The 27,907-nt window shown below is 42.0% G+C and overlaps 2 protein-coding genes across 3 annotated transcripts in view; one reads left to right on the forward strand and one right to left on the reverse strand.

The window, feature by feature from the left end:
- GSPT1 (G1 to S phase transition 1) overlaps positions 1-7,208 on the reverse strand; it is a 44,701-nt gene extending 37,493 nt beyond the window's left edge. The window contains exon 1 of one of the 2 annotated variants that reach the window (XM_049902698.1): positions 6,574-7,208. In XM_049902698.1, coding sequence (XP_049758655.1) covers positions 6,574-6,943 — 370 coding nt within the window. In that variant the 5' untranslated portion in view covers positions 6,944-7,208. The remainder of the gene's footprint in view (positions 1-6,573) is intronic. The other variant, XM_049902697.1, reaches the window with a different exon arrangement.
- The window catches only part of SNX29 (sorting nexin 29), a 768,639-nt gene that overhangs the window by 44,134 nt on the left and 696,598 nt on the right, over positions 1-27,907 (forward strand). Inside the window, exon 2 of the mRNA XM_049902690.1 lies at positions 13,272-13,403. The gene's annotated coding sequence lies outside the window, so the exon portion shown is untranslated. The remainder of the gene's footprint in view (positions 1-13,271; positions 13,404-27,907) is intronic.

The raw sequence follows: 27,907 nt of genomic DNA on the forward strand, positions 1-27,907 counted from the left end.
GTAGCACACTGGAGTTCTATAGAAATAATTAACCAAGAAATAGGAAAAATTGCCCCAGTGACATTCTAAGGTATGTACCTTCCCCCCAAGTGAAGTGACATACAATCACCTAGCTGGAATGTGGCTTGGAATTTGGCATCACTGCTTTTAGGCTAGGATATAGATTAGTGATAAGATGCTCAGATAAACCTTGCTAGGAGTCCCTGGGTGGTGCAAACAGTAAAGCAACTGGCTGTTAACTGAAAGGCTGGAGGTTGAGTCCACTCAGTAATAATAAATCTACTTCCCAAAATTCAGCCACTGAAAACTCTATGGAGCTCCACAAACAGCTGTCTCCTCTGCAGTGAGACCAGAAGAACTGGATGGTATCTGGCTTCCATTAGGAAACATTTTGATCAAAGGCGCTATAGGAAAAAAATCTGATCAAAAGGGGGAAAATGTAGAACAGAATTTCATAGTTCATCAACTCTAGACTTTTTGGAGCTATGGAGTCTGGATGAACCCCTGAAACTACTGCCCTGAGATAGTTTTTAACCCTTAAACCAAAAACATCCCCTGAAATCTTCTTAAAACCAAGCAACAGTTTAGTTTAACTGGTAAAGAATATCTGCCTTGAGCATTACACTCTTTTAAGATCTATCTATGTGAGATCAAACTGACAACAGCAACTGGAAAGATTAGATAGGAACCTTAGGGGGCGGTGAGTTCATATTAATGCAGGAGGAACAACTCCGAAAAGGAAGGTGAGAATGGCTGCACAACTCAGAGATTGTAATCAATGTCACTGAATTGTACATGTAGAAACCGCAGAACTGGCGTATGTTTTGCTGTGTATATTCTCAACAACCACAAAAATTAAAAAAGAAAAAAAAAAAGAAAACCCCATGGAATACAGTTCTACTCCGACACACATGGGGTCACCATGAGTCGAAGTCAACTCCATAGCAGCTAGAACCGAAAATCCTTGCTAAGTGCTCCTCTCACTTGGAAAGTAGAATCGTGATGGGGAAGTGATTAGATTTGGCATACTGTAACAACTAGTTTTCCTCAGTTCAAAGCCATTCATGAAAAGACCAAATACATCTACAGTCCAGCCAAGCTTTGTTAAAATCTATCAAAAAAAAAAAAAAAAAAAGACAAAACGTTTTAAGGAGCCTTGGTAGGAATCCACAACTGACAACTAAATACTGAGTTTCAGGACCTCAGAACAATCCAGAAGTATCAACCAATGGACCAGATTCTTGCTTTCCAAAGATTTTTTTTAGAACCACAGATGTAATGATCAAATTCTGAGCTAATATGCCTGAAAGATGTACTAGCCAGAATCATGACAACCAAATTCACCACTGTTTTATATGAAAGAGAAAAGTAATGTAAAAATATAACTGGTGCTCTACTTTAACAAATTCCTAGCAAGTAAATAAAAATATTGAAACACAAGTAGGGTGAATTTTATGATAACGTGAATTATATCTCAATTAAAAAAAACTTAATCATAAAAACAAAAACACAGTACGAAACTTACTGAAGTAACACCTTATGAAACTTAGCAGAAAACAGACATATTTATAGCTTTATGATTAGGGTGATAAGACTGCAATATTTACCTAAGAGAACCTGTGAACAATCCCTCCTCCTCTCAACTTTGGAAAACCTTCTTATGGCTCTTACTATATTTTGTCTTCCATTAGAGTAAAATGGGTATTTGCTCTATTTCCCGTCCTAAACTCTTGGATAGTAACAGTTTATTCATCTTGGTGTCACTGTAAGTCCCTAGCACAGCATCCTGCATTTTGTAGGCAGGCAAATGTTTTTTTAATTAATTAACGGCTCAATGCGTATATCTGAGGAAAACCAGAGATTCACCTCTCAAAAAATTCATTCTAATACTGCTAACTCACCCCAAAAGGGTATCAAATCTTTCTCTTCAACCAGAAAGACAATATGATTTTAACAATGGAAGACATTTACTCTCACCAAACCAAACAAGGCTTAAACTTTGTCCTCTACAATATTTCCCTAAATACCCCTAACTCACCCGGATTTAACTGCTGTCTTCTCATGCAATACAATTCCAGAAAGGGTGAAAAATAAAAAACAAAAGAATGCAATAAGCTTGTACCAAAAGTATTCAATAAAACCTGCTCCAAAGAGTTACTACCTTTCTTCCCAATCAAAATTTCCGTATTAAACAACTGCTCACCACAGCACTAGCTGAGGCCTTCACTTGTTTCCTGTGGTCACTGCTCAAACCAAACATGTAGCATCATGAAACAAGAATCAAAATCTAATAATCAGTAAATCAAGGCAGGAAAGGAAAAATCAAGAACCTTACCTATCATAGTCCTCGACAGGTAGCATTTACCATAATAATAAAGTGAAAGAGGCATAAGGAGAAAACAACCATTACTTTCATTATGGATATTCTCTACCCTGATGGCCCTGAGAAGCTCACTTTTAAGAATATTCAGTGATTAAAAAGCATCCACCAAATGATGTCAGTGGCATAACTTTGTGAACCACTTAACTGCGCACTTTAAAAGGGTAAATTTTATGGTATGCCAACTTTTTTTTTTTCTTTTTCTCTAAATTCAAATAAGGTCCGCAGTTTAACGACATCAATGTCCATTTTCTAGTTTGGATAATTGTACTATGGTTATATAGGATATTAACACTAAACAAACAACCCAAACCTCTTGCCACAGAGTCAATTCCAAGCCATGGTGACCCAATGTGTTACAGAGTAGAACTCCTTCACAGGGTTTCTTGGCTGTTATCTTTACAGAAGCAGATTGCCAGGCCTTTCTTTCACAGTGCAGAGTGGGTTCATATAAAACATTTTTTTAAATTGTGCTTTAAGTAAAAGTTTACAGCTCAAGTTAGTTTCTCATACAAAAATTTATACACACATTGTTATGTGACCCTAGTTGCTCTCTCTATAATGGGACAGCACACTCCTTTCCAGCCCAAATTTCCCATGTCCATTCAACCAGTTCCTGTCTGTTTCTACCTTCTCATCTCACCTCCAGACAGTAGCTGCCCATTTAGTCTCATATATCTACCTGAACTAAGAAGCATACTCCTCACAAGTATCATTTTATGTCTTATAGTCCAGTCTAATCTTTGTCTGAAGAGTTGGCTTCAGAAATGGTTTTAGTTTTGGGTTAACAGAGAGCCCAGGGGCCACGTCGACTTGGGTTCCTCCAGTCTCAGTCAGACCATGAAATCAGGTCTTTTTATGTGAATTTGAGTTCTGCACCTCACTTTTCTCCTGCTCCGTCAGAGACTCTCTGTAGTGTTCCCTGTCAGGTGGTGGTCCTTAGTGGTAGCTGGACCATCTAATTCTTCTGGTCTCAGGCCAATGCAGTCTCTGGTTTATGTGGCCCCTTCTATCTCTTGGGCTAACATTTTCCTTGTGTTTTTGGTGTTCTTCATTCTCCTTTGCTCCCGGTGGGTTGGGACCAACTGACGCATCTTAGAAGGCCACTCACTAGCTTTAAAGACCCCAGACACCACTCACCGAAGTGGAATGCAGAACATTTTAATAAACTTTGTCATGCCAATTGACCTAGAAGTTCCCTGAAACCATGGTCCCCAGGCCCCTGCCCCATGTAACTCATTTTTTAAAGACAGAGTTTTGAGGGGCAATGAGGGTGGGATGTTAGAAAGAACACTGCACCTTTACTTCAGAAGCTGTGTCTACTCTCAAAGTCCAAGTAACCCTGCCTATTTAACATAGCTAAACCTCAGTTCATCTAACAATAAATAATACTGAGCTCATCTTAGGAATTCAGAATAAGTACATTCTATCATGGAAAATGTTTATTCTTGTAAGCCTTGTGTTCTACATTTTCATTAATTTCAGAGCCTCCATTTCAAAGAGAATCCCTTGGGCTATAAATGACTTGGATCTGTAGAAAACTACATTAACACTTAAATGGGTGCTACATAACCATTTCTTTGGAAATCTATATTCTTAATTTTTCAAAAAGATCTAAGAACAACACTGAATTCAAAGTTCTGACTTGAGATAGCCGGAGACAGGCATAACCAGGACCTTCCAGTAGAGGGGAACGACACTTTGTACGAAAGCACCCTCTCCTCTACTGGTTGCTGATGGCAGCACTGAAGGTATTTCAAAAAGAAAGCAGACAAACTAATCAACTACTTTTTAGGAGAAACGGCAGATACTCACCCTAGATGGACATATTTTAAAAGTCATTCTAGCACTTTTATCTCTCGGCTCCTTCAAGAACTTTCTTGATATCTAGTTTAAAAACACACCCATCACAAGTTTCAGCTATGGCTTAAGAACAAATAGAAACATGGAAACCCTATTGTTCATTTCCTCACTTAAAAAAAAAAAAAACAAAAACTTGCAAACTTTATGGTCCCCTCACCTTGAAAGTTCCAATCTAGGTGTTATTTCCAATTTTTTCCCTGCTTCTTCCAAGCATAGTTCTCTGATGGTGGCATTTTACGGGCTAGAACATATAATCCAACAGTCTCATATAACTCTGGACTTCAGTTTAGAAAACCCATTCTTTTCCAAACAGACATCCTAGTACAACACAGTTTTTAATATCAATTGACATTTTATAGAAGCAGCTTCTAATGTCAGGAGCACCAAAACAGGTTTCTGATTTTAAAAAGTTGGCCATAATGTAGGGCTTTTCTGACAACCACTTCTCTAGACATTTTTATATCTCCATCTTCTAGTAGTGTCAAAGAAAAGGATTAAGATTAAAACCACAAATTTGCAAAAATCAGGAACAGAAAAAAACAGCCCTCCTGCGTAAGAGGTAATGCCTAGTCACTCAGCAGTAACCATTCCAGACCACCGCTCTGTGGATGGGTTATCCCTTGATGACTATGGCTGATGCCTAGATAGACTGTAAATTAAGTCCTAAGACTAATCAGAGTGATGCTGGTGGCTCCAGAGTAACGAAGGAGGGCCAAGAAAGACAACATCTAGATTAGAGGAATTTGCAAGATAAGGTATGGGGAAAAAGGCACTTTTCAGAGCCTTAAACTGCACTAGTTTAGGTAGCCAAAGTTTCATCTAAGCAAACAAATAAAAGCTAAGCTTCTCTGTTCAAAAAGAAAACCACCACCCACCACAAGTAAAAGAAATACGAATCAGTAAAACAACCAAATCCAAACTATGTGCTGCTAAAAACTGTTTGCTCACATACATAGCAAAACTATTTCTCCAAACCATACCCTTTTGCCTCTAGAGAGCAAACTGCAGCAAGAGTTTCCAAAGAAACTAAACTCCTAGAGCCCTTTTATGAAATCCACTTACCTAAGAGATACTACAATAGAGAACTTTAAAGGAAGAAATCAACGATCTGTCCTCACTTACAAAGAGCTGGGAAACTATGATCCAGCCCTCCATGCACGGCTAAATAACGAAAGGACATTACAGCCTTTCTCCTTTTTTAAACCAATTCTGACAGTTTCCAAAATAAGCATCATTAAATGAGAATACTGATTTGACATTCCTTCCCAATCAGAACCTGAAAGCATGCTAACACTTATGCAGCACCTAAACACAGGAAGATTTTTAAAAACCAAACTTAAATTGAAATCATAGAAAGTATTTCTATTAGCTATGGCCAGAAAGGCACATGACAACTATTAAGTTACAACAAATGCTCAAGTGTCTGAAGAAACAGAGTAGATTACTGACACGAGGATACAGACAGAGTTGAGTTATACAGAGCAACCTAAATAAGGTCATCTACTTTAAAGCAATGAAAGTTCTAAACATGTCACTGACAAAGGACAACCCCGTTAGTCTAAACCCCACTTAGAAAAGGGCACACAAATCAATGCACTTTCCTATCACACATTAATATTAAGTGAGGAACCCTAGCTTTGTGACACCTTAAGAACTATATAAGCATAACATATGCTAAAGGTTAAAAAAATCTTTGTATTGATAGCCAACAGTTTCTGCCCGATCACAAGACTGCAATGCATCTTGGGATTCCTTCAGGATGGTTCTGTGCCATTGATATTTAAAACGTAATTACAGTTTTAATAATAGAAAATGCAGCAAGTGAAACGCTCAGCTACGCCTAAGGGGAAAGGAAAACTCGAGCATTTGTCCTCCCCAACTCCTCAGATCTCTCAACGCCCTCCCGACTGACTCCTTGCTCCATCTGTTCACCTCTGGGCCTCGTGGCACCGAACGGCCGCGGTCCCCTCGCCGTCCCACACGGCTCCAATGTCTAAAAGGTAACTGTGGCCCCAGGGGAAAGGGCGGGCCTTCGGCCCCACTGCGTCTCCTTGGCCCACAGCCTCCTTCCCCGTCTAGCCCACAGCTGTGGCGACCCTAGACAGGCCGGTTCCCCGGGCTCAGGGCCGCCCCACCCAGGGCGGCCGGCTCCCGGCGCCGCTGTCAGCGCCCACGTGCCGGCCAGGCCCCTCTGCCGCGCGTCCCCGGGACGCTCAGAGGCGCACCGCCGGGTCTCAGCCCTACCCCCACCCCATGTGGGCTCCGGGCCCCGGGCCAACTGTTCCCGCCCTCCCGCGACCCCGGGACTGCCCCGCGTCCCGGCCCTTTACCCGAAGGGCCTCCTGCGCCGCTGCCGGCTCCGTGGTTATTGGCGGCGGCGCCCGATGGGGGTGGCGGTGGCTGAGCTGGGCCCCGCAGGAAAGACGGCACGAACTCGGCGGCGTGGACGTTGGGCACGAAGGGTTTGGCGTTGACGTTGAGTTGCCGGCTGAAGGCCGCGCTGAGCTGTTCACGCTGGGCCTCAGCTGCCGCCGCCAAGGAGGCGCTGCCGACACACGGGCCCGACCCGGGGGCTTCCACGTCCGCCTGGTCCCAGCAGTCGGGTGCCGAGTCGCTGCTGCTGCTGCCGCTGCTGCCGCTGCCGCCGCCGCCGCCGCCACCGCCGCCGCCGCCGCCACCGCCACCACTGCCCGGATCCATGATCGGGGGGGCCGTGTGTGGTGAATAGAGGGCGGGAAATGGAGGCGGGGGCGACGGGCCGGGAAGGAGAAGGCCGCGCTGACCGAGGGAAGGCAGCGAGGCAGAAGGGCCAGGGGCTAGCGACACAATCCCCAGCGTCGCCGCGGTGGCAGCTCCAATTCCGACTTGGCACTCGCAACGACGACGGCGGCGACAGCGGCGGCGGCGCTACCCTCCTCCTCGTGTGTGCGAGCGGATCTCCTCCCACCCAACCCCAACCACCTCCGACTGCCTCACCGCCAACCCCACGCCCGGCATGGATTGACCCCTCGCCGCCACCCGTACCTTCGCCTCGGTAGTTCTCGGCCCTGTCCGCTCCTGTTCCCGTCTATGAAGCGCGGCAGAAGGCGGAACTACGAGTTCCGGCAGGGCCCGCGCGACCCCGCTGCGGTTTTCCCGGAGGCCTATGGGAGTCGGAGTTCGGAGTCCGGGCGCAACCGGAAGCGGCTCCAGCTCCCGGCAGGCAGCGCGAGAAGGCGGAGGTCTGGGAGCTGCTCGGCTGCCCCACCTGTCACCGGGTGGGGGCAGGGGCAGGCCCTGGCGCGCCGCGGCTTTGCGGGGAGGACCGCGAGTCTTTCAGCCCCCGGGAGTGGACCGCTGTGTCATGTTAGGCACAGGATGCGGGAAAACGGGCAACAGCTTTAAAGTGGAAAATGTACTCTGAACTCCTGAAAATTCCTTTCCTTTCACCAGTCTTCCTGCATTCTCTACCCGTTTCTCCTTACCTCGTTCTTTCTCTCCATCTCTCTTCTCCCACCCACAGCCAGAATTTGCCCTACATTTCAAAGCCGCCGCAAAGCGTCATTCGTTTTATATTATTCCTTTGGTGGAAGAGGCAATAAAACCGTGAGACTACAACGCTCTGCAGTGGTGCTCATAAAGTGCTCAGGGCCCAGCCTCTGCTGGAGACTTAGAGTGACTCACAGTCTGTTTGACTAGTCATTTAAATTCTTCAGCCAAACTTTGCCATCCCTTCCCTCTCCTCACACACACACAAAAAAAACACAGGATTCCCATAACCAGTGATGTATCCATCTGTATTTTGGTGCGTTCAACTTTCTTGTGTGCCATTAGGTGAGTGGTTTCCTTTTGAATGGTCTGATTTGTGTTCAGGTAATACTTTATATTGGCATTTCACACTTAGTTGCATTTAAAAGCAAAAAATTCCCATTTAGATTCATCTGCATGAAATAGAGTCCTGGTGGCACAGTGGTTAAGAACTCGGCTGCAAACCAAAACGTTGGCAGTTCAAATCCACCACCCGCTCATTGGAAACCCTACGGGGCAGTTCTGCTCTGTACTATAGGGCGGCTATGAGTCAGAATCGCTCAGTGTTAACTGGCTTTTGCATGAGGTAGGAAAACAATGTTGCCGTGAGTACCTATTAAACTTTATGCAATTCGCCTGTGTGGAGCCCGAGACAGAAAAACATAATGTTGTTGATATTTTTCTACAAGGAGTCTAGACAGTGCAACTAACCTGCTTGTAATTACAGAGTAAAGGAGTGGACACACACAGAGAATAGGTGTTTCTTAACTTCCTTAGGTTAAGGTTGAAAATCTGGATCCAGATCTCAGGTTTATTTTTAAACACCTGTATTTTAAACATAAAGGAGAACTCAGCCTAATGAAATACAGGTAGTCCTGAATTTAGATGGTGTTCCCTTTCCACATAGGTTGGTTCTGACATAAGTCGAATACTTTTTTTTTTAAGTTTTCATTATTATTGCCTTTTGTCTTTGTAAATGACATTGAACATCTGCAAGCGAACATCTGAGAATAAAAACATCAACAAATCACGTCCTGCAAAATACGGTGGTAAGTTGGGTTTGTGGTAACTCAGTCCAGGACTACTTTTAGGTCAAAAATGAAGCTGTCAGGTACCTTTTAAAACAAGCCCTACCCTATAGTGGTCTGAAATTTTGTGTAATATTACCCAGCAAATTTTATTAGATTTTTTTTTTCTTTAACAGAAAACACTTGGGAAGTTGAACACTACACATGCAAATAAACCAGAGAACTCCATTGTAACAGGGCTGGCTTTAAGTTTCTCATCAGATCTGTGGTCTATGCTCTCTGAAATCTTATGGACATTGATTTTTTTTTTTTCCACATTAGATGATCTATGTCTCTGCTTAGTACAAAATTCTGGTTTCAGCCTATTAATATAGTTCCCTGAAGACTCAATTGAATCTTTTTTAAGGATGACCCACTTTAAAGTTGGTATTACGTGATTGACCTCAGATTTACAGGGAACTTATTAACAATTGATATAAAAATCAAAGCTTCTTGCATATATGAGAGACCTGTGTTGATATTGAATGAGATAAATACTTTCATCTTATACCCGAAACCCAGTGCCGTAGCGACCCTATATTCACACAAAAAAGAAAATACAATATGCCCAAAATAGAGGAAGTGCTTTTCAAGATTACACTCCCCAACCCACTCCTAAGAAGATGCTAACACACGCAGCTGACTGAAATGAAGAACCACACTGTCCTTCTTCCACCATTTTGTTATCTGACACCTCACTTCACAAGGTGTCACACCCAGGGCACTAGATGATAACACTGATAGGCTACTCTTCAAATCTAATTAAATTATAGCAGAGTTTCTTCATGCCTGGCGCTTTTTCTAGGGATAAAGGCAGAAACTTCTAAGACTGTTTGCTTAGGAAAGTAGTTGATGTCTTTCACTTCCATTTGCCTGGATAAGGTAATTATGGATGTTCAGGAGAGAATCCACTCCACTGATTTTCAAAATCCTTGTTCTGCCAGAGTTGAGACACTGCTCCAGCAAGAAAATGAGAAGTCCTTCTTGATAATTACAGTTGTGCTCAAACTGAGCAATTTTCTCGTATTCCTGCTACCTAGTACAATGTAGGTCATATAAAACCAAACCAAACCCGTTGCTGTAGAGTTGATTCCAACACATAGTGACCCTATAGGACTGAGGAGAATTGACCCGTAGGGTTTCCAAGGCTGTAAACTTTACAGAAGCATACCACCACATCTTTTTTCCTTGGGGCCACTGGCAGGTTCAAATCCCTGACCTTTCGGTTAGCAGACGAGCCCTGAACCACTGTGTCACCAGAGCTCCTTTAGGCCACATAAAACCAAAAAGCCAAACTTGCTGCTGTTGAGTTGATTACAACTAATAGTGACCCTATAGGACAGAGTAGGACTGCCCCATAGGGTTTCCAAGGCTGTAAATCTTTACACAGCGGTTGGTGGATTCTAACCACAGACCTTTGTTAGCAGTAGCACACTTAACCACTGTGCCACCAGGGCTTCTTTAAGTATGGTATACCAAATCAAAACCAAACTCTTTGCCATCAAGTCAGTTCCAATTCATAGTGACCCTATATAGGACAGAGTAGAATTGCCCTATAGGGCTTCCAAGGAGCAGGTGGTGGATTCAAACTGCCGACCTTTTAGTTAGCAGCCAAGTTGTTAATCACTGCGCCACCAGGGCTCCTAAGTATGGTATACTCTGTGAATTCTGTGAGCCATTACCACAAACTAACGAACCCACAGAGGCAGTGAGAGCTAGCAGGGGCTGGCATTTGCCTATTTGGCAGTCTGAAAGAAGGTGTCCTCTAATGCATGAGTTCTGATCTAGCTCTGGGTAGCCAGGGCTGAAACTGCCTGTCTAACTTGTGAGCTCTAAGCCAGCTCTGGGTGGCTAGAGCTGAGAGAGAGTGCCTTGTGAGCAGCTGGCGACTACAAGAAGTGGGAACATGAGGACTAGATCCATTTCCACACTTTGGAAATTGTATTGATGCCGATCCTTACTATGCAGTTAGCAAAGTGGGACTTTCCCACCTTGACCCTTGTTTAGTGCAACATTCTAGGTGATTCTTTGTGAAGCCGAGCTTCAAAACCACTGAGATACAGACAGATCATCTATCCTAGGGAAAAAAGGATGTTGGGAAATTCATTGTAGTGTTCAATACCACTCAGAAGTAATACTACTGAGTATTCAGTTGAGGTTTTGTTCTGGGTATGTGTAGCCAACTCTGATTTTTATTCATGGAGAGTTAGAACCAGAGTAGCCCATTAGCCCAAATAAAAAAAGAGGAGAGAAAATGTACTGTTGTATCGCTTAATTTCGTAACCCCTCCAACGTTTTGACATAATTGGCCGCAACTACTGTGATAAACAGTGGTTCTGAACTTTGACTTACCTTTCTTGTTTCCTGATGTTTGTTTGTTTTTAATAGCCTTATTGACATATAGTCAGAGTTTCCAACCAGGTTTATTTTGGTTCAAACTGTCCTGAGAATTTGCATTTCCAACCCAGATATACTGAATCAGAATCTATATTTTAACAAGATCCCCACGTGGTTCTTATGTATAATGAGTTGAAGAAAGAAGTCCAAGAAACACTGAAGGAAATGAAAAACAAGACTTCAGGAATTGGTGGAACACCAACTGAAATGTCTCAACAAACGGAATGCCGGACATGCTCATTCATCTGTGCTGAGAAATTTGGAAGACAGCTACCTGGCCAACCAACTGGAAGAGATCCATATTTGTGTCCATTCCAAAGAAAGGTGATTAAACAGAATGCAGAAATTATCAAACAATATCATTACTATCACACACAAGTAAAATTTTGCTAAGGATAATTCAAAAGCAGTTGCAGCAGTACATCAACAGGGAACTGCCAGAAATTCAAGCCAGATTCAGAAGAGGACATGGGACGAGGGATATCATTGCTGATGTCAGATGGATCTTGGTTGAAAGCAGAGGGTACCAGAAGGAGGTTTACCTGTGTCTTATTGACTATGCAAAGACATTCGACTGTGTGGATCATAACGAATGATGGATAACATTGCTAAGGATGGCAATTCTAGAACACTTAGTAGTGCTTGTAGGGAACTTGTACATACACCGAGAAGCAGTCGTTGGAACAGAACAAGGGAATACTGCATGGTTTAAAAACAGGAAAGGTGTGTGTCAGGGTTGTATTCTTTTGACATACCTATTCAATTGATATGCTGAGCAAATAATGTGAGAAGCTGGACTACATAAAGAAGAACATGGCATCAGCATTGGAGGAAGACTCACTGACAATCTGTAATGTGCAGATGATACAACCTTGCTTGCTGAAAGTGAAGAGGACTTGAGGCACTTACTGATGAACATCAGAGACTGTAGTATAGATTATAAAAAATCAACATAAAAAACAAAAACAAAAACCCTCATAACTGGATCAATAAGCAACATCATGGTAAAAGGAGAAAACATTGATGTTGTCAAGGATTTAGTTTTACTTGGATCCACAATCAGTGCCCGTGGAAGCAGCAATCAAATCAAACAACGTATTGCAGTGGACAAATCTGCTGCAAAAGACCTCTTTGAAATATTAAAAAAGCAAAGATGTAACTTTGAGGACTAAGGTGTACCTGGCCCAAGCCATAGTATTTTCAGTCACCTCCTATACATGTGAAAGCTGGACAATGGATAAGGAAGACTGAAAAAGAATTGATGCCTTTAAATTATGGTGTTGGCAAAGAATATTGAATATACCACAGATTGTCAGAAGAATGAACAAATCTGTCTTGGAAGAAGTACAGCAAGACTGCTCCTTAGAAGCAAGGATGGAGAGACTTCGTCTCACATACTTTGGTCATGTTATTAGGAGGGACCAGTCCCTAGAGAAGGATATCATCCTTGGTAAGGTAGCATGTCAGCGAAAAAGAGGAAGACTGTCAATGAGATGGATTGACACGGTGACACAGTGGCTGCAACAGTGGGATCAAGCATAGCAACGATTGAGAAGATGGTTTGGGACTGGGCAGTGTTTCATTCCGTTGTATGTAGGGGCACTATGAGTTGGAACCAGCTGCAAGTGGTTCTCAGAATTGGTCCCTAAACAGCAGCATTAGCATTGCCTGGGAACTTGTTGGAGCCCTGGGGCACAGTAGTTAAGAGTAGTTAAGTGGTTAAGAGCTCAGGCTGCTAACCAAAAGGTCAGCAGTTTGAATTCATCAGCTCCTCCTTGGAAACCCTGTGGGGCAGCTCTACCACCATCCTATAGGGTCGTTATGAGTCAGAATTGACTGGACGGCAATAGCTTTGTGTTTTTTTTTTTGGTTTGGGAACTTGTTACAAATGCAAATTTTCAGCAGGGGTTTGAACCGAACAAACCAGTTCAAAGACCTGGATATAATTCACATACCATACAATTCAGCCATTTAAACTATACAATTCAGTGTTTTTAACTATAATCACAGAGTTGTGCAACCATCACTAAATTTTACCTTTTTTTTTTTTTTTTAAGCCTAGACTACTGGAAATGCAGTTTGGAATGAAAAGACCCAAAAGCTGACAGCGGGCAGGAAAAAGCAGTCTGGATGATTCACAAAATAAATAATTCTTGGCAAAAAATACTGGGTTGTGCAATATAAAAAAGGTAAGGCAAGACTGAATCAATTGTAGAGGATGATGATGATGACACTGTTAAAACTTGGTAATGCCAACATGATCAATGACATTGAACCTGAGAGCTCGGTCTTAAGGAGAATCAACCAAGTGTCAAAACTGGCTTCCTCACCAGCTCCTGTGGGTAGCCTGCCTTTTCAATGAGCTGCTATGAAAACCAGTTCTTCTGGTTTCCCCAGGAATCAGAGATGCTCCCGTGAGTGAATCTTCTACGTCATTTTTCATCGTTTTCCAAGTCCATCCCTCTGGAGGAAGAGCTTTTATTCAAAGGAGGAGGTTGCCTTCTTGACAAAATCCAGATGCTGTTAACAATTGCTGACCTACTGGGTTTCCCAGAGTGGGTGGTTCCCCCTGAGGTAGAGCAAAGCTGCTGGAACCCTCAGAGCTGTCATATTTCCTTCCTCTGCCACAGAGCCCTGTTCTGCTGCCTGAGTTAGCAGAGCTCAGCCCTCAATGTCCAAACAGCAGCAGCCCCCTGGCTGAACTTGCTTATTGATTTACATTTGAAATAGCTGTCTCTATGCTGATGATGGCCTTGTTACAGTCTCTGTGAATGTTAAAGACCCGTAACTCTGATAATAATCAGTTGACTCAGATGAAAAAATTGATTCGTTCTGCGCAAATCAGCGTTCATTATCCCTGTTGTATTAACATATTGCTTATTAGAGTTTACACTCAAGAGCCTGGCACCTTTCATTCCAGGGTTCTGGCCCACTTTTATAGACCCCTTCACTGGGGAAGGTGCGTTACAGGCGGAAAGAAGATCCCACCAATGTACAGTAGTTTTAAGCTGCACAACTAGGCTATTAAATAATGTCTTTATTATACAAATATGTAGTAATAGCAATTATAATTTATTAACAAACCACTGTAGTTAATTGTTATCTTTCATTTTACTTTAAAACACCTTAATCTTTAATTTTACAACAGCTCTAAAGGTCTGCATGTGTGATATCCATTGTCAAGGGGAGAAAGGAAGTTCGGAGAGGCTGCTGCTTCCATGGGCATTGATTGTGGATCCAAGTAAAATGAAATCTTTGACAACATCAGTATTTTCTCTTTTTGTCATGATGTTGCTTATTGGTCCAGTTGTGAGGATTTTTGTTATCTTTCTGCTGAGGGGTAATACATACTGAAGGCTGTGGTCTTTGATCTTCATCAGTAAGTGCCTCAAGTCTTCTTCGCATTCAGTAAGCAAGGTTGTATCATCTGCATATCACAGGTTGTTAATGAGTCTTCCTCCAATCCTGATGCTGAGTTCTTCACATAGCTCAGCTTCTCAAATTATTTGCTCCGCATACAGATTGACTAAGTGTAGCAAAAGGATACAACCCTGATGCATACCTTTCCTGATTTTAAACCAAGCAGTATCTCCTTGTTCTGTGCCAACGACCGCCCCTCCATTCTATGTACAGGTTTCACATGAACACAATTAAGTGTTCTGGAATTTCCATTCTTCACAATGTTATCCATAATTTCACACAGTTGAATGCCTTTGTGTAGTTAATAAAGCACAGGTAAACATCTTTCTGGTATTCTCTGCTTTCAGTCAAGAACCAATTGACATCAGCAATGATATCCCTCGTTCCACGTCGTCTTCTGAACGTGACTTGAATTTCTGGCAGCTCCCCACACCCTGTCGATGTGCTGCTGAAGTTGCTTTTGAATTACCTTCATAAATATTTCACTTGTGTGTCATATTCATAATATTGTTTGATAATCTCATCATATTGTAGGATCACCTCTCTTTGGAATGGGCATAAATAAAGATCTCTTCCACTTGGTTGGCCAGGTTAACTGTCTTCCAAATTTCTTGTCATAAAAGAGTGAGCACCTCTAGCGTTGAAACATCCATTTGTTGAAACATCTCAAACTCCTAGAGCCTTATTTTTATTTATTTATTTTTTATTGTGCTTTAAGTGAAAGTTTACAGTTTAAGTTAGTTTCTCATACAAAAATTTGTACACACATCGTTATGTGACCCTAGTTGCTCTCCCTGTAATGTGACAGCGCACTCCTACTTTCTGCCCCGGATTTCCCATGTCAATTCAATCAGCACCTGTCCCTTTTTGCATTCTCATCTGACCTCCACACAGGAGGTGCCTATTTAGTCTCATGTATCTACTTGATCTAAGAAGTAGTCTCTTGAGTAGAATCGTTTATGTCTTATAGTCTAATCTTCGTCTGAGTTGCTGGCTTCGGGCATGGTTTCAGTTCTGGGCTAACGGAGAGTCCATGTCTTCCGAGGTCCCTCCAATCTCAGACCATTAAATCTGTTCTTTTTATTAGAATTTGAGTTCTACACCACACTTTTCTCCTGTTGTGTTCGCTGTCAGGGCGGTCATTGGTGGTAGCTGGGCACCATCTAGTTCTTCTGGTCTCAGGCTGATGGAGTCGCTGGTTTATTTGGCCCTTTCTGTCTCTTGGGCTAATATTTTCCTTGTGTCTTTGGTGTTCTTCATTCTCCTTTGCTCCAGGTGGGATGGGACCAATTGATGCATCTTATATGGCCACTTACTAGCTTTTAAGACCCCAGATGCCACTCACCAAAGTGGGATGCAGAACATTTCCTTAATAAACTTTGTTACGCCAACTGACCTAGAAGTCCCCTGAAACCATGGTCCACAGACCCCTGCCTCTGCCTCTGGGTCCCTCAAAGTGTTTGGTTGTATTCAGGAAACTTCTTAGCTTTTCGTTTAGTCCAGTTGTGCTGACTTCCCTGTATTTTGTGTTGTCCTTCCCTTCACCAAAGATAATTCTTGTCTACTATCTAGCTAGTGAATACCTCTCCTCCTCCCACCCCACCCTGGTAAGCATCAAAGAATGTTTTCTTCTGTTTAAACCTTTTCTTGAGTTCTTATAGTAGTGGTCTCATACAATATTTGTCCTTTTGCAACTGACTAATTTCACTCAGCGTAATGCCTTTCAGACTCATCCATGTTATGACGTTTCTGGGATTCCTCGCTGTTCTTTATCGTTGCATAATTGTGTGAATATACCATAATTTGTTTATCCATTCATCTGTTGATGGGCACCTAGGCTGTTTCCACCTTTTTGCTATTGTGGACAGTGCTGCAGTGAACATGGGTGTGCATATATCTGTTTGTGTGATGGCTCTTATTTCTCTAGGATATATTCCAAGGAGTGGGATTGCTGGATCATATTTCTAGCTTTTTAAGGAAGCGCCAAATTGATTTCCAAAGTGGTTGTACCATTTCATATTCCCACCAGCAGTGTATCAGTGTTCCAGTCTCTCCAAGACCTCTCCAACATTTATTATTTTGTGTTTTTTGTATTAATACTAGCCTTGTTGGAGCAAGATGGTATCTTGCTCTAGTTTTGATTTGCGTTTCTCTAATGGCTAATGATCGTGAACTTTTCTTCATGTATCTGGTGGCAGTCTGAATGTTTTCTTTGGTGAAGTGTCTGTTCATATCCTTTGCCCATTTTTTAACTGGGTTATTTGTCTTTTTGTTGTTGAGGTGTTGCGGTATCTTATAGATTTTAGAGATTAGATGCTGATCAGATTTGTTGTAACCAAAAATTTTTTCCCAGTCTGTACATTGTCTTTTTACTCTTTTGATGAAGTCTTTTGATGAGCATAAGTGTTTGATTTTTAGGAGCCCCCAGTTGTCTAGTTTCTTTTCTGGTGTTTGTATATTGTTAGTAATGTTTCGTATTCCATCTATGCCATGTATTAGGGCTCCTAGCATTGTCCCTATTTTTTCTTCCATGATCTTTATCATTTTAGATTTTATATTTAGTTAGTTTTTGTGCATGGTGTGAGGTATGGGTCTTGTTTCATTTTTTTTGCAGCTGGATATCCAGCTATGCCAGCATCATTTGTTAAAGAGACTGTCTTTTCCCCAATTAACGGATTTGGGACCTTTGTCAAATATCAGCTGGAGCCTTATTTTTTGCCAATGCCTTCAGAGCAGCTTGGACTACCTCCTTCAGTACTATCGGCTCTTGTTCATATGCTGCCTCCTGAAATGTTCAAACATTGACCAATTCTTTTTGGTACAGTGACTCTGTATTCTTTCCATCTTCTTTTGATACTTCCTACTTCATTCAATATTTTCCCCATAGAATCCTTCAGTGTTGCAACTTGAGGTTTGAATTTTTCTTCATTTCCTTCGGCTTGAGAAACTCCAAGCGTGTTCTTTCTGTTTGGATTCCTAACTCCAGGTCTTTGCACATTTTATTGTAATACTTTGTCATCTCGAGCTGCCCTTCGAAGTCTTTGTTCAGCCCTTTTACTTCATCATTTCTTCCTTTTGGTTTAGCTACTCTACTTTCAAGAGCAAGTTTCAGAGTCTCTTCTGACACCCCTTTTGGTCTTTTCTTTCTTTCCTGTCTTTTTAATGACCTTTTGCTTTCTTCATGTATGATGTCCTTGATGTCATCCCACAACTGTTACGGTCTTTGGCCATTAGTGTTCAATGCATCAAATCTATTCTCGAGATGGTCTCTAAATTCGGGTGGGATATACTCAAGGTTGTACTTTGGCTCTTGTGGACCTGTTTTAATTTTCTTCAGCTTCAACTTGAACCTGCTCAGGAGCAATTGATGGTCTGTTCTTCAGTCACCCCCTGGCCTTGTACTGACTGATGATTTTGAACTTCTCCGTCTTCTCCTTCCACAGATGTAGTTGATTTGATTCCTGTTTATTCCATTTGACGAGGTCCATGTGTATAGTCACCATTTAGGTTGTTGAAAACAGATATTTCCAATGAATAGGTAGTTGGTCTTACAAAATTCTTGCAGTCTCCAAAAAGCCAAAATATATAAAACGAGAAAATTCAGAAACCAAGATACAAAAAGAGGAGAAGGAGAGGGAAAGAATATCAAGATATCGCTACTGAAGAAAGCTACACTAACTGATCATAATATTTCTCTCCAAGTTCCTTAGCACAGAGAAACGGCACACCATTTTGTTCATTCATTTCATTTCAATTCATTGTGAGACTACTGAGGGCCAACAAAAGTTTTCTGACCTAAAGTAATTTCCTGGAAATTGATGTTAGTACAACCAACACAATGCAAGCTAAGGTAGATACCTTGGTTTATGCCTAAAAATAAAAACGATAAAATTTGTTCTTTAATTCAAGCATGTGATTTGTGCAGAAAGACGGCTTGTCAACATTATGAAAACCCATTGCTGTCGAATTTGTTCCAACTCATAGCAACCCTATAGGACAGAGTAGAGCTGCACCATAGGGTTTCCAAGGCTGTAAATCTTTATGGAAGCAGACTGCCACATCTTTCTCCTGTGGAGTGCCTTGTAGATTCGAACCCCTGACCTTTTGGTTAGCAGCCAAGTGCCTAACCACTGCACTACCAGGGCTCCGTCTACGTTATAACCATAAAAAATATGTAGTCCTGTCCAGAGAATGAGAGGTGGATATAAACATACTTGTGGGCTTAAAAATGGTTTGTTTTTTCTACACCTTTTATTTCTTTGTTTTGGTCCAAAATTTACAACCTACCCCTTTGAATTCCGGGGGATTTGGAGAAAGACCGAATATCTGATAGATGAATATAATTTGGGCTTCCACCTCCCCTTCCTAACTTTCGAGCCCCCCAGATGTGACTGGCCTCTGTTAATTGATACCGTCTTTGTTGAGGCCAGGACAAATGTTGGAACAAGCTCAGCAAAGTGGAGTAGACACAGTGTATGATTCTGCATTAGCCTCTTATGAGTTTTCAAGACACGAGCAACAGTAAAGACGGTCTCTATCCTCAGTTCATTTCACTGTTATTATTTTTACCTCGTTGATTCATTAACAGCCATTTCGTTCTCTTACACCTTCTGTGATGAGGGTTGCTCCGCTAGATGTAGCATCAGCATCCTGAGAACTAGCAAAAGATGATGAAAGGGGAGGTTGCACCAAGAATGGCTGATTGCCTTTCGGAGCTTGATTTTGACCCTATTTGTTCTTTTCTTTATTCCAGAAGAGGTAGGAAAAGAAAGAGTGAGGGCTTGGTTTTAGCTGTATATGTAATATTTTATCTGTCTGTCTATCTATCACATTTTCATGTTGCGGCACCATTATCACTATTCTCATCCAAAACATTCCACCATCAGTAACATAAACTCAGCGCCCCCCCCCCCCAAAAAAACTGCCCATTTCCCCCTCCCTCCCACCGCTGGTAACCATTAATAATCTGTGGTTTCTATATTTGCTTATTTAATATATAGGGGCAGACTTCCCAATAAGCAAGGTGAACAATTTCACATCTCTGATGTGGTAAAAACGTGAAATTGTTCACTACAGATTAATAAGTAAGCAGAAGTAAGCTTGTACTTACCTTGCTTATTGGGTAATCTGACACTGTTCGTATAAGTGAGATCATTCAGTATTTGTCCTTTTGCAACTGATTTCTTTCAGCATGATATTTTCAAGGTACATCCATGTTGCGACTTGCATAAGAACTTCATTTCTCTTTAAACCCAAACCAAACCTGTTGCCATCGAGTCAATTCCAACTCATAATGATCCCATAGGACACAACAGAACTGCCTCATAGGGTTTCCAAGGAGCGGCTGGTGGATTCCAACTACTGACATTTTGGTTAGCAGCTAAGCTCTTAACCACTGTACCAGCAGGGTTTCTCTTTATGGGTGCGTGATATTCTATTATGTAGGTACCACATTTTGCTTATCCATTCATTTGTTTATGACCATTCCAGTTGTTTTTACCTTTTGGCTCTTGTGAAAAGTACTGCAGTGAACTTTGGCGCACAGGTTTCTGTTTGCATTCCTGCCTTCACTTTTGTGTGTATACCTAGGGTTGCGGTGTTGAGTCTGCGCTCAAGTTTCTGCAGTGGCTGCATCATTTTACCTTCCCACCAGCAGTGGATGAGGGTTCCTGTTTCTCCACAATCTTGCCAATACTTGTTTTCTGTTTTTTTTTTTTTTTTTTAATTGTTGCCATTCTAACGGGGGTGAGGTGTTATCTCATTGTGGTTTTTTTAAAAAAAAAAAAAATTTTTTTTTTTTTTTTAATGGCTAATGGGAAACCCTGGTGGCGTAGTGGTTAAGTGCTACGGCTGCTAACCAAAAGGTCAGCAGTTCGAATCTACCAGGCACTCTTTGGAAACCCTGCAGGGCAGTTCTACTGTGTCCTGTAGGGTCACAATGAGTCAGAATTGACTCGATGGCAGTGGTAATAGCTAATGATGTTGAGCATCTTTTCATATGCCTGCTGTCCATTTGAATGTCCTCTTTGATTAACTATCTGTTCAAGTCCTTTGCTCATTTTTTTTTTTATTGGGTTTGTTAAATGAAATAAAAATGGAGTTGTGTGGTTGACAAAATGGCCTTGGCAGTCGAGTGGACAATGCCTCTAAGACTTGTCTTTACTGAAACTTAAGCTTAGCTTTCATATAAATCAGGCCACCCTCACTGGCCAATAAAACCCTGACAGCTTTTCAGTAGTAGATTGTATAACCCTATCAGAAATAAGTTTCTTTTGCTTCTGTATTTTGTTGGTATATGCCAATCACTGTTAATACTCGGTGGAGTACCTTTACACATGCAGTTTGTTGCTGCCTGTTTCGGGAATCTGTCTGAATAAACCTCATCAAATAGATTAATTTTATTATTGACTTAGTTACTTTTGACAGTTTGTGTTTTTGTTGTTAAGTTGCATATATGTTTCTGCTATGAAGCTCTTATCTGATACATGGTTCCCCAAATTTTCTCTATGGCCATAATTCTGGTAACAGAATAAAACCAAACCTGTTACCTTCAAGTGGATTCTGACTCAGGGTGGCCCCATGTGTTACAGAGTAGAATTGCTCCATAGGGTTTTCTTGGTGTCTTAGTTATCTAGTGCTGTTATAACAGAAATACCACAAGTGGATGGCTTTAACAAAGAGAAATTTATTATTTCACACTTTAGGAGGCTAGAAGTCTGAATTCAGGGCACCAGCTCCAGGAGAAGGCTTTCTCTCTCTGTCAGCTCTGGAGTAAGGTCCTTGTCGTCAATCTTCGCCTGGCCTAGGCACGTCTCGGTGCAGGGACCGCGGAGTTCAAAGCACGCGCACCGCTCCAGCTCTACTCTCATGGTGTACGCACACTGCTCCGGCTCCACCCGTCTTTCTGCTCTCTTCTCTCTTTTATATCTCAAAAGAGATCGACTGAAGATACAACCTAATCTTGTAGATTGAGTTCTACCTCATTAACATAACTGCCTTTAATCCTGCCTCATTAACATCATAGAGGTAGGATTTATAACACACAGGAAAATCACATCAGATGACAAAATGACGGGCAACCACATAATACTGGAAATCATGGCCTAGCCAAGGAGACACACAGTTTTGGGGGACACGATGCAGCCCATAACACTTGGTTAAAATCTTTAGGAAAGCAGATCACCAGGTCTTTCTTCTGTGGCACCACTGGGTGGGTTTGAACTACCAATCTTTATGTTAGTAGCTGAATGTAAAACATAACAGAATAAGATTTAAAAAAAAATTTTTTTTAGTAAAGTTTACACAGCAAATTAGGTTCCCATTTAACAATTTCCACACAAATTGTTCATTGATATTAGTTACATTTTTCACAATGTGTCAACATTCTCTTTAATTACATTTTGGTTTTTCCATTTCCAATGTGTTTCCCTGCCCCCTTGTCTTCTCATCTTTGCTTTAGAGAAATTGTTGACTTTTTGGTCTCATATAGATAGTTTTTTACTGGAGCAGCATACTCATGGATAATATCCTTTATTTTGTGTGCCAGTCTGGTATTTCACTGAAAGGTGACGTCAGGGGATAGTTTTGGTTCAAAGTTTAAAGGGTGTCTTAGGGCAATAGTCTCAGGGAGTCTTCTAGTCTCAACTGGTCCGATAAATCTGGACTTTTTAAGAATTTGAGCTCTGTTCTGGCATTTTTCTCCCGTTCCATCAGGGTCCATCTGTCTCAGGGTAGATGAGGCCATAGTTCATGTAGGCTTTTAGCCTTGTGGAGGAGTTTTTCTCTGAGACTTTGGTTCCTTCTTTTTCTTTTGCTCCTCAGAATAAGATTTTATTTATTTAAATTCATCTAATTATCAAGCATTCAATTCAGACCCAGTGCAGGGTCTAAGAGGATGATGGTGGATGAAGGTAGGGGTTGGAAGAAAATAAGCCATCAGTTTGTGAATTGCATAGCAGCAGTTTAATCCTCTTAGATATGTAATTCCTCACTCTCGGAACCTAGCCTTCCCTCTCTGGTGCTCAATGACTTTGTTCTCAACATACCCTAGGGCATGGTTCTCAGATTTTAATGTAGGTATGCGCTGCATGATTTCTGTTTGGGCAACCACTAATTATAGGTCCATGGGACTGGGAGGAGGGGCTTTCTTGGAAGGGCACCAGGAGACAGCAGGGCTACAGCTAAGGCAGCTGCTGGCACGTGCCCTGCTCAGCTGCCCCTCTGATTGGTGGGGGGTGGCCCTGGGCTGGCTGCTCTACTCCATCCCTCCTCCCTTGGGGATTCCCATTCCGAACAGGCTCTCCGGGGCTGCTCAGAGAGTGCAGTGTGCCCAGAGGTAGCCAATGGCAGGTGCAAGTTTGCAAACCCTGAGGCTCTGGGCTCTAAGGGAGAGCCAGAGCATCTTGCCTAGGGGTTACTTTGATATATGTGTATTGAATATATACAATGGTGTTCACACAACATCCAAATCACCTAATGTCCTATTTCACAGAACATATAGTGGACTTATGTACCTGTACTATCAGGTTTACTTGCAGAATTGTTAGGAATGCAGATCCCCCCCACCCCCCAACAGCATGGTTTAAGGTAGCTCATTCTAGGAACAGAAAGAATCTCAGCGAAGGGGACAGGATGGGAGAAGAGTGGGCATGGAATAAAATGAAAGAGACAGAGGTCAAATCCTGCAGAGCCTCCAGGGTGGCAGTGGCCACCTAGCTAAGCTCCACGCTTCCGCCCTTGCTCCCCACCATCTGTCCTCTGCTCAGCAGCCAGAGTTATGCTCTTTTCAAAATGCTACAAAGCCTTCTCATCTCTCACAGAGATGAAGGTCAAAGTCTTCCCTGTGGCCTGTAAGCCCCTGCAATCATCTGGCTCCCTGGTGCCTCTCTCTGGTCATTGCTCAGCCACACTGACCTTCTTGCTCTTGCTGAAACATGCAAAGAGTATGCCCACCCCAGGGCCTTTGCTGGGAAGGTTTACACCCTCACCTTATTCATGTCTCAACCTAAATGATAACTTAGAGGCTTTCTCAATAGTATTTATTGACTCGACGGCACTGGATTTGGTTTTTGGAACACAGTACCTGGAACCTTGGTGGCACAGTGGTTAAGAGCTTGGCGCTAACCAAAAGGTTGGAAGTTCAAATCCACCAGACGCTTCTTGGAAGCCCTATAAGGCAAGTTCTACTCTGTTCTATAGGGTCACTATGAGTCGGAATTGACTCAACGACAACAAGCTTTTTTTGGGGGGTGGGTAACATACTACTTGGGAGGCCTGGTGGTGCAGAGCTTAAAAGCTCAGGCTGCTAACCAAAAGGCCAGCAGTTCGAATCCACCAGCAGCTCCTTGCAGACTCTCTGGAGCAGTTCCATTGTGCCCTATAGGGTCACTATGAGTCAAAATCGACTTGATGACAACGGATAACATGATACTTGAGGTCATCGGTGGTTCAGTGGTAGAATTCTTGCCTTCCATGCGGAAGACCTGGGTTCGATTCCTGGCCAAGGCACCTCATGCATAGCCACTTCCTGTCTGTCAGTGGAGGCTTGCGTGTTGCTATGATACTGGACAGGTTTCAGCGGAGCTTCTAGACTAAGGTGGCCTTATGGGTCACAACAGACCAATCCACAACCAGGCAGTGTTTCATTTTGTTGTACATGGGGTCACCATGAGTCAGGGCCAACTAGATGGCAGCTAACAACAACAACAACAGGTGAGACAGTAATCATATCAACAGCTTCCACTCAGTGGGCTGCCTTTATAAGTCAGACACTGTGCTTTGTACTTACTTACATATCTCTTTGAATCCATGGGGCTGAGATTGCCCCTTGAGGAGGTAACTAGGCTCAGACAAGTGAAATAACTGGCCCAGGATCAGAGAGGTACCAAATGGCAGAAACGAAATTCAAACCCAGGCCCAGTCTGATCCCCAGCCAGGATTCAACCACCACAACAGCATTTCTAAAGCTTCTCATTTTTGCCATCTGCACTTAGCACTTGTAGTGTAATTTAATGTTTTTTTAGACTGACACCCTTTTTCAATTAAATAAATTTATTTTAAAAGAAAGCTTTATTATTACAATAAATGGAGAACAATTGTCACTTGCCAAGAAAAGAAGGCATGTTTGAAAAAATATACATTTTAGCCAGATACTTTACTGGCTGAGGCCCACTCTCTTTGTTAAAAAGGGAGACTAGCAGGTGTTAAAAACATAAAAGCACAGAGAAACACCAGAAATTAGTGTAACAGAATACATTTATTGTGAGTAGATATGATTCAAATTGGACAGCATCAACCAAAAGTATGAGAAAGGTGCTCAGAAGAAGGAGTAGTGAAAGCAAGGTTATATTGGCAGGGCTCGGACAGGGTCTTTGTAAATTCTTTCCACACTGATTTCTCAGGAGACAGAGTCAGAACACATGCAGCGTTTCAGGGTCAGCCAGTTGTAAAAACAGAGTCACTGAGGACTTGCCTTCGTTATGCAGATGACACAACCATTGCTTGCTAAAAGTAAAGAGGACTTGAAGCACTTACTGATGAAGATTAAAGACTAGTCTTCGGTATGAATTACCCCTCAACATAAAGAAAACAAAAATCCTCACAACTTGACCAATAAGCAACATCGTGATAAACGGAGTGTCTTAGTCATCTAGTGCTGCTGTAACAGGAATACCACAAGTGGATGGCTTTAACAAAGAGAAATTTATTTCCTCACAGTGAAGTAGGCTATAAGTCCAAATTCAGGGCGTCAGCACCAGGGGAAGGCTTTCTTTCTCTGTCAGCTCTAAAGGAAGGTCCTTGTCCTCAGTCTTCCCGTGCTTGAGGAGACCCTCAGGCACAAGGACCCCAGGTCCAAGGGACCCACTCTGCTCCCCGTGCTGCTTTCTTGATAGTACGAGGTCCCAAACTCTGCTAGCTTCCCTTTCCTTTTATCTCTTTTAAGTGCAGGCCATACCCCAGGGGAAACTCCCTTTATATTGGACCTAGGATGTGACCCGGTAAGGGTGTTACAATCCCACCTTAATCCTCTTTAACATAAAATTACAATCACAAAACGGAGGACAACCAACCATAGAATACTGGGAATTATGGCCTAACCAAGTTAATACACACGTTCTTTGGGGGACATAATTCAATCCATGATACAAAAAAGATTGAAGTTGTCAAGGATTTCATTTTACTTGGATTCATAATCAATGCCCAAGGAAGAAACAGTCTAATCAAAAAACATATTTCATTGGGCAAATCTGCTGGAAAAGACCTCTTTAAAGTGTTAAAAAGCAAAGATGTTTGAGAACGGGAACCAGACAAGGATGCCCTTTATCACTGCTCTTATTCAACATTGTGCTAGAGGTCCTAGCCAGAGCAGTTAGGCTAGACAAAGAAATAAAGGGCATCCGGATTGGCAAGGAGGAAGTAAAACTATCTCTATTTGCAGATGACATGATCTTATACACAAAAAACCCTAAGGAATCCTCCAGAAAACTACTGAAACTAATAGAAGAGTTCGGCAGAGTCTCAGGTTATAAGATAAACACACAAAAATCACTTGGATTCCTCTACATCAACAAAAAGAACATCGAAGAGGAAATCACCAAATCAATACCATTCACAGTAGCCCCCAAGAAGATAAAATACTTAGGAATAAATCTTACCAAAGATGTAAAAGACCTATACAAAGAAAACTACAAACTACTACTGCAAGAAACTAAAAAGGACCTACTTAAGTGGAAAAACATACCTTGCTCATGGATAGGAAGACTGAACATAGTAAAAATGTCTATTCTACCAAAAGCCATCTATACATACAATGCACTTCCGATCCAAATTCCAGTGACATTTGTTAATGTGATGGAGAAACAAATCACCAACTTCATGTGGAAGGGAAAGAAGCCTCGGATAAGTAAGCATTACTGAAAAAGAAAGTGGGAGGCCTCACTCTACCTGATTTTAGAACCTATTATACAGCCACAGTAGTCAAAACAGCCTGGCACTGGTACAACAACAGGCACATAGACCAAGGGAACAGAATTGAGAACCCAGATATAAATCCATCCACATATGAGCAGCTAATATTTGACAAAGGCCCAGTGTCAGTTAATTGGGAAAAAGATAATCTTTTTAACAAATGGTGCTGGCATAACTGGATATCCATTTGCAAAAAAATGAAACAGGACCCATACCTCACACCATGCACAAAAACTAACTCCAAGTGGATCAAAGACCTAAACATAAAGACTAAAACGATAAAGATCATGGAAGAAAAAATAGGGACAACCCTAGGAGCCCTAATACAAGGCATAAACAGAATACAAAACATTACCAAAAATGACAATGAGAAGCCAGATAACTGGGAGCGCCTAAAAATCAAACACCTATGCTCATCTAAAGACTTCACCAAAAGAGTAAAAAGACCACCTACAGATTGGGAAAGAATTATCAGCTATGACATCTCCGACCAGCGCCTGATCTCTAAAATCTATGTGATTCTGTTAAAACTCAACCACAAAAAGAAAAACAACCCAATCAAGAAGTGGGTAAAGGATATGAACACGCACTTCACTAAAGAAGATATTCAGGCAGCTAACAGATACATGAGAAAATGCTCTCGATCATTAGCCATTAGAGAAATGCAAATTAAAACTACGATGAGATTCCATCTCACTCCAACAAGGCTGGCATTAATCCAAAACACACAAAATAATAGATGTTGGAGAGGCTGCGGAGAGATTGGAACTCTTATACACTGCTGGTGGGAATGTAAAATGGTACCACTTTGGAAATCTATCTGGTGTTTTCTTAAAAAGTTGGAAATAGAACTACCATAAATACAACCCAGAAATCCCACTCCTTGGAATATACCCTAGAGAAATAAGAGCCTTCACGTGAACAGATACATGCACACCCATATTTATTGCAGCTCTGTTTACAATAGCAAAAAGCTGGAAGCAACCAACATGTCCATCAATGGACGAATGGGTAAATAAATTGTGGTATATTCACACAATGGAATACTACGCATCGATAAAGAACAGTGACGGATCTGTGAAACATTTCACGACCTGGGGGAACCTGGAAGGCATTATGCTGAGCGAAATTAGTCAGAGAAAAAAGGACAAATATTGTATAAGACCACTATTATAAAATCTTGAGAAATAGTATAAACTGAGAAGAACACATACTTTTGTGGTTACGAGGTGGGGAGGGAGGGAGGATGGGAGAGGGTTATTTACTGATTGGATAGTAGATAAGAACTACTTTAGGTGAAGGGAAG

Source organism: Elephas maximus, chromosome 12 (assembly GCF_024166365.1).
Source record: "Elephas maximus indicus isolate mEleMax1 chromosome 12, mEleMax1 primary haplotype, whole genome shotgun sequence".
NCBI classification, from domain to species: domain Eukaryota; kingdom Metazoa; phylum Chordata; class Mammalia; order Proboscidea; family Elephantidae; genus Elephas; species Elephas maximus.